Source organism: Ambystoma mexicanum, chromosome 5q, assembly GCF_040938575.1.
Source record: "Ambystoma mexicanum isolate Mex_15411 chromosome 5q, UKY_AmexF1_1, whole genome shotgun sequence".
In the NCBI taxonomy this organism is placed as follows: domain Eukaryota; kingdom Metazoa; phylum Chordata; class Amphibia; order Caudata; family Ambystomatidae; genus Ambystoma; species Ambystoma mexicanum.
The window spans coordinates 1011176750-1011191105 of NC_090933.1; the positions used below are offsets into that span (position 1 = coordinate 1011176750).

Genomic DNA, 14356 nt, shown 5'->3' on the forward strand with positions numbered 1-14356 from the left:
AAAGCGAGTACGTAGTCAGCCCCCTAAGGGAATGATGCCTAACAAATTAGCGCACCATACAAGACCACTTAGAGCAACATTGCCTAAGGTGGCTGGATTCTTCCTCACTTTAAAACTAAGCAAGCTTGCTCCCCATTACTGCATGGATTGGAGACAGCCCAAAGACCCGAATACTGTGAGTTTTCTTAGTTTTAAATATCTCATAGCACACAGCATCCACATTCTTTTTTTAAAACCATGTTATTGTCAGTTCTTGAAGGTTTTGCACTTGTAACAATTTGTTTGCCTTTTGCTGAATTGCATTCTGTTATTTGTAGACTCACAGTAAAGATCAGGGAATAATGCCACAATTGGACACGTTTTGCCAAACAAAGTTCTATAAGAATTTATATATTTAAGTGGCACTATGGTATGTGTACTTTTCAAGTTTTCTTTATAAAGCAGAGTATTGCTGAAATCCAGACATGGGGGTGAGGAGGGGAAATTATTATATGGCAAGGAAGTCATGAGTATTTGCTGATGATATGCAAGACATTTTTCAAACCTGGAACCTTGTGTAGTTATTTAACCTTGAATGTTGCTGCTTTTCAGGGCACAAGTAAAGGACACAAGTGGATGGACAGTGTAACATTTTTAGAAGGAGGACGCAACACCTTATTTTTTAAATTCTTTTGGAGGTTGACAAGGTTGCTCAAGTATTTGGCTACCAGGAGTTTACTCAGGTTATCACGTTCCCAGTGCAGACGCTTACCCACAAGACCACAAGCACTTGTTTCGTATTGGGATTTTGTTTTTCAGGGAATATTTCAGGACAGATTGCTGGGTTTAAAAGGTGAGTATCTTTTATAGTTTGCCAGCATATTTACTGGGAGGTACCCCCTCTCTGGTTATTTTTCTGATGTTCATTACTTTTCTTGTTTTATTCCAATGTTATTTTGCACTTTCCTGTAAACAAAAGGTCAATTGAACTACATTTGTATATTCCACTTTAAAATATATGTTCACTTACTGTGCATCTATTCATTTGCAGCAGCTTTGGATTTTTGCTATGGAATGGGCATATGTTATTCTTGCAGCTGGTCATTTTTTCCCTTTTCCGTGCTGCTAATATGAGGTTAGTTGGGGTTGTGTGATATATCACACCAGTCACCAAGAAACCGCAATAAAACAAGCTTGTAGCATGCTGCTCAAGCAAAGAGTTTGATCCTCTTCAAATAATGTAATCTCACTGTGTATTGACTAAAAACATTGGAAGTTATCAAAAAAATAAATGTCTAAAGCTACATTGGGATTCCCATAAATTCAGTAACCAGGACTGCCCCTGCTTAGCTTCACATTGGGGATGGGGCCAGCCCCCTCAGAACATGTTTGCTAATAAATCAGCCCCCCTTACAAGACCACTTAGAGCAACGTGGCCTGAAGGCATCCTCTGTTTGAAGCTAAGCAGGGTTGGTCCAGGTTACTACATGGTTTTGAGACAGTCCACAGTCATGAATGCTGTCGCTTTTTCCTAGTTACAACATATCTCATAACACACAGTGTCCACATTTTCTTAAAACCATACTGCTGTCAATCATTCAATGTTTTGACTCAGGGACCATTTGTCTACCTTTCACTGAATTGCCTTCTGGTATTTCTAGTCTCACAGTGAAGATGGGGTAGTAATGCCACAATTGTACACATTTTGCTTAACACAGTTTATAAGGATTTATATATTTGAATGAGACTGTGGTATGTGTACTTTTCAAGTTATCTTTATAAAGCAGAGTATTGTTGAAAGCCAGGCATGAGGGTGAGGCGGGGAAATGATGAGAGGGCAAGTAAATCATGACCATTTGGCCATAATGTGGCAAGAGAGTTTTCAATCCTGGACACTGGTGCAGTTATTTTCCCCAGATGTCTAGGTTTAGAAAGTTGATCATCTTTTATAGTTTTATACTTTGCCAGCACATTTATTTGAAAATTTCCTCTCTCAGGTTTTTTTCAGGTTAAAAGTCCAATGCTCTTTTGTCTTGCACACTTTCTTTTAAAGAGAAGTTCAATTGAACTACATTTGTGCATTTCACTTTAAAATATATGTTCATTTACTGTTCATATATTCATGGGTCCCAGCTTTTCATTTTTGCTATGGGAGCAGAATTACCTGCGCATATGTTATTCTTGTGGTTAGTTGGCGTTGTGCGATGTATCACAACATCCACCAAGAAACCATTCATAAAACAAGGCGATTGTAGAACGCTTCTTAACCATAGTGTGTTATCCTCACAAATGATTTCATCTCACTGCATATTGACTGAAATCATTGTGAGTTTGCAAAGCCTGCAATATTTTATACATAACAATACCACTGTCAAAACAGGTTGGAATAAGTGTGGTATTGATGAACGACTTTGGGTGATGTTTTTTAAGTGTTTTAAAATGTGGATTGTCCATGCCCAAAAGCCATGGCCAAAGGCTAGCGGACTGGTATGTTCTAAAATGGACAGTGGGCAAAGGCCAAGGCTGGTGGTCTGGTAGTGTTCTAAAATGGACAGTGGGCAAAGGCCATGGCTGGTGGTCTGGTAGTGTTCTAAAATGGACAGTAGGGAAAGGCCAGGGTTAGTGATCTGGAAGTGTTCTAAAATATACAATGGGCATGGCAGTAGGCTGTGGCCACTTGCCATGTCGGAAAAAATCTATGGAATGATAAAACCCTTGAAATTCACGAAAAACATTTTAGTTGTAGGGAAGTTAAGGTGAGCAAAACATCATAAAAAAAAGAAATCCTTGAAATTCATGGATAAACTTTAGTTGCATAGACGTTAAGGTGAGAACTTAACACAACTAAAACTCTGAAATTCAGCTAAAGCCACCTTAACTTTGTTCACCCTGTTCCACAGCCTATGACCACAATGACCAGGTCAGTGCTGTTGTTCCTCATGCAGGTTGTCTCCAATCCCAACCAGCACTCTGGACTTTAGCTGCAAACAGTTTTTTTTTTTTTTTACCTTCAAACCTATCTCAATTTCAAAAACTTTACCACATAGCCAGTCCCTGGTGGCCATGCCCATTCTAACCCCATTAACAGTCTCTGGTGGCCATGGCAGAGGCATAATTGTCTGGGGCATGGCCACAGGCTATACATTAGTCACCAAAGATATATCACTGTTTTTTGTACCTATATTATGAGACTTTTCAAAGAATTTAATATAGACACATTTACAAAACCATGCTTTCAGATGTTTTTTTAAGTGTCAAAATTTAGGTACAAAGGATATGGATATAACATATCCCTTACTTGACAAAATCCATTCAGACTCTGTACAAACATGTAAAGTTGGGTACAAACTTTTGTGCAGATTCGTAAATGGCACCAAAGTTATAAACTATCTACAAATGTTTGGACCTCACCTCTAATGTTGCCCCCTCTAGGTACTAAGGATATAGATATAACTTAGCCCCCACTTGACAAAATCCGTTCAGACTTTGTACAAATATTCAAAGTTGGGTCTCAAATATTTTTGCAATCTTGTGCGTAGATCGGTCAAACAGCACCACATGTATATGGCGTTCAACATTTTGGGACCCCCCCTCTAATTTTGCCCCCTGTTGGCCAATTGGCACCAACCTTTGCAACAGCATTTGAAGTGGGTCTAAAAATACATTGCAAAATTGAACGGTCTCAAAGTCATAAGTGATCCAAAAACTGCTCTTCTCCGACCCTATAATACAGAAATTGCATGGCGGTCCACACATTTTTGAGATGTTTGCAGACTTCGGAGACGAAAAAACACCTGATTTTTGGACATATCCCATCCCATCCTCATCACCACTCACCTCCCCAGAGATTGTTCTATTAGTTTGACAATTGTAATGCTGTGTTTTTAAATGTGTTTTTACCATGATGTCCGCAGACTATGGACACAGTTTGCAAATCCAACATAGTCTCTGTTTCATAGGTATTCACACACCTCACAGTTTTATTTGGCAAATCAGCAATCATGTACAATGTCAGCGAATGTTACACGATTCCCTGATTGTCCCAGATGAGTTCGCGGACACCAAACCAGAAAGTGAGTCAGCGGACCGGACACAGATATCACTCCATTTTTTGGACCTACTTTTTTGCCATTTAAAAACAAATCTATTGGACTGATTTTCACCAAATTTGCAAAAACACTCTTTTGAGACTGGGCTGCTGCTGCTCGCACACATTTGGTGCAAATCCATCTAGGCGTTTGGACTGTAGACATGAGCCACATTTCTTTTTTAAATGTAAGTCTATCCAGATTTCTAAAGGTTTGGCACCCAGCTATAACATTCCACCCAACCCCCTTTATGAAACTGCATGCAACTTTGCAAAATCGTTCAAAGGTTGCCAAATACTTTCTTTGCAAAGTGTCACACAAATTCTTTGAACAGCGCCACCCAAGTTACAAGCCACCCAAAAACTGCTCTGCCTCTGGGTTGAGCAACTTAACCAACATTAAAGGGCCGCCACAGCAGGACTTGTGAAGTAATATATCGCTGTAAGTTTACATTAAACATAGGCACTAACAATACATGTTACAACTGTCAAAGACACTTCACTTGTACAGTAACCAAGTATCTGTTCATTTGTCATGAATGAAGCAACAAACCACTGCTGGTATTTGAATGAATGGATGAATGAATGAATGAATGAATGAATGAATGAATTCATATGTTTTATTCCATATATAGTTCACAATATCTTCAAGAGAAGTTTCAGGTTACTTGCTCTAGACTCTTCATAACATTCTTTTCATGCTGGAGTTTATTTACCATGACGAAAGACGTGCTGAACCAATAAGTCCAGCAGCAAATAATGAAATGCATTGCTTTGCAAAGATTCGTATAGAGGAAGGTAATTGTAAAATATGTATGTATGTAATTAGACGCACACACGTTGCCAATAAATGTTTGACAGAGCCACTGTACAATTTGAACAGGTAACAAGACAATATAACAGAAACGTTTCAAATATAATCGTTTACATGTATCAATCATCGTAATGCACATCATCGTCAATCTTTGGACATTATCAGGGAAGACAATCATGCACTTTGTTGACTCAAATGAAGAGGCTTTTACTCTATAATTTCATAAAGCATGCACTGCAGGACTTCTGTGGAGTGGTCACTCACCTGAAGAGAGTATCCTTGATCACACTGGAATGATACAACATCGCCAACCATGTATCTGTCGCCAATTTTAATTCCACTGCTTGGGGTTTGTGGTTCTGAGCATGAATCCAGCCCTATTGCTTTGAAATAGAATTATCTTAAAATCACAAACCAAGAAATCACGAAGTTTGACATTATTTATGTAGACATTAACAAGTTCTTACTGACCAACACATGGTGAACAGCTTCTAGGAGGAAATCGTTTAATTTCCAGAAACAAGAAGAATAACACCAGACACACATGCAAACAGTCCAGAATATGTGGAACCATTGTGTAAGAATGAATAGGTATTAATTGAGCACTTCGATTGCCTTGAACGAAACCTTTTAGGTTGTTTTGTCAAATCTCCTGTGCCACCCATAAAATAGGCTGCACAGACAACTTTGTCCATAGGTAACACTGCACATCAAGGAGACAGAGTGGGGGCCACAGACCCGCGTCCCAAACTAGCAGCACACGAGTCTATGCAGGCATCACACTGGACCTACTTGACAGCAGGACAAACGGTGCAGGTGTATGTGGGCCTCATTGGGGGCGGTATGAGGGGTCTATTGTTAAACAGTGCAGATGTTTGGGGAGAAGGATATGATAGGTTATTTATAATGTGCTTAATACCCAGCAGATCGTAAGTGCGGACCCAGGGATCTAACCTGTGTTGCTCCGTGTCGTCTTGCTTCGAAGGTGAGCATGTTGCCCTTGAGCTACCCTACCGGATGAAGACACATGCAAAAGCCAGGGATTTCCTGCGACAGCCTGGGTGAGGCTGGGTAACAGAATGGTGGATTTGCAGCTTATGGGGCAGAGAAGCTAAAATAGAAATAAGTACTAAAGAGGCAACATGGTCGGGGAGGCATCAACGACAATTTCCTGTAGGAAAACAGAAAGATGCCACATTTTGTCTGCAGAGTTGGGAGGATAATGTTAGAGTCAGGTGGCCTGGAATGTGTGACCAAATCACAATGGTCCTTGAAGCTATGATAACTACCCACGTACTGCCTGATTTATATGCCACGTGTTCTATCTTATTACACTTCAGCTAGTCCTTGGTGCAAGGCTTTGTGAAAACTCCAAACCCCTGGAGTAGGAGTATTTTTTCGTAATGCTATGTGTTTTGAAATTCTGGCAGATGTTAAATATGTTCTGACTTCAGTCTGTGCAACACTTAAAACCACAGTAGCTGACATGTGTGTGTGTCACATTATGTGATGTTCATAGATTGTCTGGCATTGGTTAGGCTGGAAGTGCTGCTGCTGTTCAGATTTTAGAAAATGGTGTCGTTCTTTGCAATCGCATAGGCAATCAGTCCATTAAATAATATTAGACACCGTTTACGTTTGCATTACAAGACTGTTAGCATTACACACATTTACTTATTAAACCTATTTTCGGTGATTTTGGGTGGGCTGATTTTTTGTCTATGCGTCTTTAGGTGGTTGGGTGTTAAGAAAGCATTTCCTGGTCAGTCAAGCAAGAGCCACTCTGCATAAAGAGATGAGCGCATTGTCAGTCAGTTGCTATCACCTGTATTTATTGCAAAGCAACCTGTTGCTATGGCGGGCTCTGTAAAACTCGGCCAATTTCAGGCAAGGTTTCCAGATCATCTCACTCCTGAAGAGGAATAATACAACATAGCAACAACTGCTATTCAAAGTTGGGTACAAGTTTATGTGATTCATCTTTTTTTTTTTATTGTGAGCACAAAAAAAAAGAAAACTGCTGCATAGATCTAGGGGCCGATTCATGGAATTTATTGCGCAGAAAATAGGGTACCTGCGCCCAATCTGTGTGTGCAACCCTATTTGTCGATTCATAGAATCAAATGCGTGGCACTTTTCCTGGATTTAAGTGGATTTTGTGCTGGCCTGACATGCCTGTTCAAGCCGTCAAGGGCCTTTGCATGAAGCTCCAGGCAGAGGGTGTGTGTGGCCAGCGCAGAGGGCTGGTAAAGAGGTACATCTCCAGAAATGGGGACTAACTTGCCAAGAAGTGGGCATTCCGAGTGACGACCTGCAGGCAGTCCACTACACACCCACTATTGCGCTGCAAGAGATGTATTCATGGAATTGATCGTACAATGTCCAACTGGGAAATGCCCACACAAGCCCTTCATAGGATCTGCTACCCGAAGGCTGGCGTAAGTATACTTCCGCATAAGATTTTCAGCGTGCAGGTGGGATTGCATGTCGTATTTCAGGGTGTGAGTACTCAATTGGGGCTCCTATGTAACGTAGGTGTTTGTGTACACTGTGTAGCGGGGTACAGGAACATGTTATGTGGGTTCGTATTCACATTTCCCGAGCTATTGCTGTGTTATTATTTTTCAAACGCATGTTGTCAGGGTGGCAGATTCAGTTACGGGGAAAATGTGCATGCTCTCGAGTACAGGCCTGCTTACAGGGAACCCCGTGCACAGTTTGAAAAGTGCATGTATTCACACATAGGGATCGCGCAAAGGTAGCTACCTGGCAGTAAGGGCGTGTCGGGGGCGTTCCAGCCGTGACTTGCAAATACAGTTTTTTTACTCTAACAATTACATGAATACCCGATGCACGCATTTTCCTTTCTGCGCACAGGCTCGTGCAGTGTCTATCTTGGTGCGCGGCCCTTGAGCGATTTGTGCACGAAATTCCATGATTCGGTCCTAATTAATATACTGTTTTCAATCAGCTTTCAAAGAACAGACATATTTTGATGAGTCAGGCAGGAGTTGTAGGAAGGCATGCTGCTTGACAAATACTAATGACCAACCTAATTATAAAAAAAAATACACAAGAACAATATCAACACATTCGAAGAGTCTGATGATCATTGAACAAAGGAACAAAGTAGTAGAGAGATATTGGCAGTAACAATGTAATGATAAACACAACGGTGGTGCAATATCTGGTCAGTAGAACGGCCTAGAAGATGCGCTTTTTGACTAAACATGCTTGTGGTAGGAGGATGGGGTTTATTATCAAATGAAATGCTGCTGTATAATGGCAATATGGCCTGATTGTCCGTGCCATGTTTCCTACGAGCACAACGGCAAGACGGTTAATCTCAGAATGAGACTTGGTCGCTCATACCTGGCCCGTCTATGACAGCTAGACATTGTCAGACCTTCCACCACAAAACAAATGACCTAAGAACATCAGTTTGATAGATCCTGATGCCAAAGCGTTCTTCGCCTTCAGGACAAATGCAGCACACAGACCCGAAGATGAGTGAACCAGCCCATAGTAATCACAAAGTAGCCTGTTAGCTGATGAGAGGCAAACATTTTGAATGAATATTTGAAAAGCATATATTATTGAAGTTGTCAATACTCACTGCTAGAATCTTTTCAATGATTTTGCCTTTGCTGTTTGTTAGCAAAATTGGGACGAAGTTATGAAGTTTATTGGGTTGCAATTGTTATCTGGCTGGTTTCTGAGAATACATTCCAGTTCTCCATGCATTTTTTAACTCCAAAAGTTTACATAACGGAGAAGCTGGTAGCAGGAGACAGTGTGCCAGAAATCCATATTTACTTCATTAGGACCCATAGCTCGCTTTGCCTGAGCTGTTTATTGCATTGCAAACCCTAATATATGGTATAGGTTTTTTCAATGTCCTCCATGAGTATGTCCTTTACAGACTAACTGTAGGTTTTCAACACATATCTGGTGATTTCCGCCTCTGCTATGGTGTGTTCTGTGCTGTTTTGGTTTGTGTACAATGCTGTGTCGTTGCTTGTAGTATGGGTTCCTTGCAGTATGGCTGCAATGTTTGCTTTCTCTTTTCGGTCCTTTAGGCAGTTAGAAATTCACGTACCTTTCCTAATCTTCTTTTGTCTCCAGTCTATTTTACTTTTAGTGTATGTCAGTGGTCTTCAAACTGTGTGGCTGGACCCCCTGGGGGAGAGGAGGGATGAAGGGTATCCATGTGGGGCGCAAGGGTCTTCCAAAAGGGAGTACTATGAACATGATTAATAGACTATAGGCAGATATGGCATCTGAGGGGGCCCTGCAACAAAACGTTTTTCTAAAGGGGGGTTTGGAAAGCACATTTTTACATAAGGGGAGGGGCGGTGGCTTGGCATAAAACAAGTTTGACTTCCACTAGTATAAGTAGATTTCTGAATGCATTGTAGGTACCTGGTGTTTTCTATTCTATCTTAGCCCCCAATAGCTTCTTAGTTGTTAATAATTAGTCCATGGGCGCCCCTCTGAGAGAACGAACACGGCCCATTGACCTGCTCTTTTGGGATAGTACCCACTCGAGAGGCTGCAGCCACACTTTTGCTCACTGTACCGTTTACAGATGGGAAATACCCATTTGAATATCTGTCTTTGTCTCACCCCCATGGGCAGTCCAGCACCGAAATGCTATGGCAATTCCCTTCTGAACAAGAGTACCAACAGCAACTTTGATGGAGCGCTAGTGGCTGATAGCGTTGAGGGATGGAAATCAAACTAAGGGCCTCATCACGAGTTTGGAGGTAACCTTTAAATCCGGCAGTCGCGCTATTACCGCCGGATTTAAGGGTCTGCCAAATCAGGGTTTCGGTGGATTTCTCCCCAGCTCTGAGCTGGCGGGAAATCCGCCAGCGGTAAGAGTGAAAAAATCAGCGCAAAAATTCCCCATCGAGCCCAATGGGGAATGGGGCATTCCCGAATGGGCTCAGTGGCGAATGGGGAATTCCATTACCGCCAAACCCGTGATCCAGCGCTAATAGCGCCGGGGGGGTTTGGCGGTAGGGCTAATACCGCCAGCAGTAATACCGCCGGCGTTACCGCCCAACTCATGATGAGGCCCAAATCTTCAGGAAAAGGTCTGATTATGTCCACTTGCTTTTCCTTACAGGCACCCATAAACTTGACTAAAAAGGGTATCTGTTCAATTTGGAACACTTTCTGAAGGAGCTGGCGAATTTGCGCACAGCACCTTATCACATTTGTTAGACAGGGATATAGGTCTGTTAGCACCAGACCAGGGTCATCGAGGATGCAACATCTCTGCCCTGCTCTGGATCACCAGTGCTAGTCAGCTGAAGTTGTATTGTAAGTCTCACTACAAAATGCTAAAATGTCAATGAGAAATATACATCACACTAGTGCACTGTATGGAGGGGTACATTATGCATGCCTTCTGAGTTTTCACTTTAGGGTGAAGTTAAAGATAGCTACGTTATTCCATTGTCTCATTAGGTATTCCATAATATTTTTCATGGTGTTTTAAGTACGGTTTGAGTTAGGATTTTATTTATTCCTATTTTATTAATTCCTAAGTACTTTGTTGAGATATTGTGTATCTCCCAGATCCCATTTCACCAAACCCCTAAACCACCAAATCTGGGTTTACAGAATCCCTCTCACCTCTCACTACTCCTATTATCCTCCTGCAGAATCCTAAACCATCAAATATACTTCATCTTCTACACCCCTCACAATCATCCCCTGCCTTATAATGGGGTGTTTCACTCCAAAACCCTGTTGTGAAATTACAAATACCCACCCGCCCTCACTATGCCCATCCTAACACATTACCCTCCCTCTCAGCTACTACCTCCATGCCAATCACCTCTTCACCATCGAGGGGACTCCACCCTCACCGCCCTGCCCTGACGGTCCCATTCCCACTAATCTCATTCCACCACCACACCTCCTTGACTCTGCTTATCTCTTCTTTCCCGGTAGCCTGATCTTATTCATGCCTAGTCATAGTCACAGTCGCAGTCATAGGAAGCAGACCATTTTTTCTATGATTGCATATGATATCAATCACATGCAATGCTTAGATGTATCAGCAGGCCATCATGCTGGTTTTATTTATTCCAAGAGGATAGACCTGCGTCGAGGGCGTCGATCCCATGTCCTTCGAGGGCCTCGTCAAGGGTCGGCATCACCGGATGTTATAGATAGGACGCACAACGCCCGTTGCCTCAGTTTAGTTTTTTCCCTCAGAACGTGTGCACCAGTCTCCTGCCAGCATAACAACCTACTGCCTTGCGGAATGGAAGCTGCAATCATAGAGGATATTCTCCAGACGGGCTGGCTGGGTGGGCAATGTGGAATACGTCAGAGGAACATCCCATCGAAAGAACGTTAGCAGTTTGGTAAGTAGCTTCTTCTTTGAAGGGATTGTGTGCTCCGACGTATTCCACATCTATGACAGACTCATAAAGCAGTACCACAATTATGGAGGAGGGAAAGAATTTAGAATGTGAAATTTCGAGGGCCCAATCAAATAGCTGAATAGAGGACTGCCTTACCAAAGGCCAAATCCTACCCATGGATGGAGTCCAGGGAATAGTGTTTAACAACTGTATGAAACAGAGGCCCATGTGGCTGCTCACAAATATTGTGAATAGGAACACCCCTTTGTAGAGCAGTGGAGGTAGCCACACCCCTAGCAGAGTGAGCCCGGAAACTTACCGGAGGGTCCTTCCCCGCAAAACGTTAGCATTCGGAGATAGTCAAAACAATGCATCTGGACAAGGTCTGTTTGGAAACAGTCTGACCCAAGCGGTGTCCAGCATCACCTACAAAGAGCTAATCATCCACTCTGACCCAGGACATCCGTGAAAGATAAAAGCTCAAAGCTCTCCTAGGAGCCAACCTATGGAGCCTCTCCTCTTCCTTATCCGGATGCGTAGGAGGATAAAAAGCTGGAAGAACCACCTTCTTTCTCAAATGCAATTCAGACACAACTTTCGGAAGCAATGAAAGTCGCACCTGCAAGACAACCTTGTCTTTATGGAAAACATTAAAGGGTGACTTGGCAGAAAGTGCCTGCAATTCACTTTTCGCATGTGAAAGTAACCACAACTAAAAACACAGTTTTAAAAGACAACAGTCTCAACGGACAAGAGTGTAAGGGCTCAAACGGAGCTGCCATCAGGAACTTTAAAACCAAATTTAAATCCCAACCTGGCACCTGGAAAGGGGATGGTGGAAAGACATTAGACAGTCCTTTCAGAAACTGTGAAATCAAAGGAATCTTAAAGTAAGAACACTCTTCAGACGAGCACTTAAATATAGACAGCGCCGCCAGGTAACCCTTAATCGTACCCACTTGAAGGCCCTTGTGGCCTAATGAAAGCAAAAAAGACAACACCATAGAAATGTAACATTGGAAAGTATCCATTCTGACCCCTGCACCAGTCGCAGAACTTCCGGCAATGGTACAGGGATTTTATTGCAGACCGTCTGGCCGAAAACCACACCTCCATCACGTCCTCCGGAAGGTCCCAATCCTTGTATCTCAACCTTTCAGATACCAAGCGTGAAGGTTGAGCGACTTGATCTCTGGATGGAGAACCTGACCCCCCTCCTGGAGAGCAGATCATCTCGGTAGGGAAGACGGTGTGGAGGGCAGATGGACATGTCGAGAAGGTCCGGGTACCACGCTCTCCTGGCCCAATCCGGAGCAATGAGGATCATCCAGGAACCAAACCTCTGCAACCTCCGCAACACCTGAGGGATGACAGGGACTGGAGGAAATACGTACAGCAGTGGGAAGGACCACTCCACTATGAACGCGTCCCCTAAGGCTCCTCTTGGTGGAAATTCCTGCAAGCATTATCTCTCGCACATCCGATTGTCACTGGTGGTGAAGAGATCCACTTGTGGGGTTTCCCAAATGGCGAAGATCTCCAAAAGGTCTTCCTGAGCCAACTCCCACTCATGAGAGACAGTGCTCTGCCTGCTGAGAACGTCCACCGCTGCATTTTGTCTCCGGCCAGATGAACTGCAGGGATTTCTTGTTGGATGGCCCAGAACCAGAGCTGCATCGCCTCCCTGCACAACGGGAGTGACCCTGCCTCCCCTTTTTTGTTGAGGTAATGCATGGTCACTGTGTTGTCAGTCATAATCAGGACAGTCTTCCCCCACACAAATGGCAGAAAAGCTTTCAGGGCCAGCCTGATGGCTCTCAGCTCTAACAGACTGATGTGGAGTCTGGACTCCGACAGAGACCAACGGCCACTGGTTGTCAACTCGTTGGCATCCTGTGAGGAAGGCATCCACCACGATCGTCACCTCCAGCCATGGTTGCCAAAACGGTTCCCCCTTTCATCAGATTCCCTTTGTCGGCCCACCATAGAAGATCCTGAGCGAACGAGATCAGAATCTGAATGGGATCCACATCTTGCCGGAGAACTGCAACCACTGCATCTTGAGAGCCCACTGCAGGGATCTCATTCGCAGTATGGCATCCGGCACCAGAAAAATGCAGGATGTCATGAGGCTGAGCAACCTTAACAATTTGAATGCCGGGAGACTCTGGGCACATTGAAACTTGTCCACCATCTGCAGAATGTGATGAGCCCTCATCTGGGGAGGCGAACACTGCCCCAGGGACGTGTCGAGCACTGCTCCGATGCATTGGAGCCGCTGGGTAGGAGTCAAATGCGACTTATTTAATTCAGGGAGAAGCCCAGCTTGTGAAGGGAATGGCAGGTGACGGACAGATGATCCACGGCTTTCTCGGGAGAATGCGCCCTGATCAACCAATCGTCCAGGTAGGGGTAGACGTGGATCCCTCCTCTCCTGAGGTACGCTGCCACCACCACCATCAGCTTAGTGAAGACCTTCGGGCGGAGGTCAATCCGAACAGCTGGACCCAAAACTGAAAGTGCGAGTCGCCAGCCGCGAACCTCATGTACTGCCTGTGCTTGGGATGAATCGGCACATGAAAGTAAGCATCCTTGAGGTCTAGAGACACCAACTAATCCTGAAGTTGAAGGGCCTGGAGGACTTGAGAAAGAGTGACCATTTTGAACTTGTCCTTCCTAAGAAGCTTGTTCAACCAACACAAGTCCATGATGGGTCTCAATCCCCCGTCTTTCTTTGGGATCAAAAAATGAGGGGAATACCATCCCTTGTTCCTCTCCACTACAGGCACCAGTTCTATGGCGCCTTTCTCCAGCAGGGATAGGATTTCTGGCACAAGGAGCGGATCCGGACACTTCAAAGAGAGCTTATCCGGTGGATTGCCTTGAGGCCACTGAAAGAAGGGAAGGCAATAGCTGTGGGCTATGATATCCAGAACCCACACATTTGAAGTAATGGCACGCCATTCCCCAAGATGCTGCGCGAGTCTGCCCCCAACTGGCGAAGCATGGGACATGGCTTCATGAATGAGCGGATGTGGCTGTGCCTGATGGCAAAGAGGCAACTGCCTGAGCGGCTTTGGCACCCTGAGTACC

General features: G+C 43.8%; 1 protein-coding gene across 5 annotated transcripts in view; it reads right to left on the minus strand.

Moving 5' to 3' along the window:
* Positions 1–14356, minus strand: part of CSMD3 (CUB and Sushi multiple domains 3) — a 3270409-nt gene that overhangs the window by 702102 nt on the left and 2553951 nt on the right. For all 5 annotated transcript variants that reach the window (XM_069621531.1, XM_069621530.1, XM_069621528.1 and 2 more), the window contains one exon: positions 5145–5263. In XM_069621531.1, coding sequence (XP_069477632.1) covers positions 5145–5263 — 119 coding nt within the window. The remainder of the gene's footprint in view (positions 1–5144; positions 5264–14356) is intronic.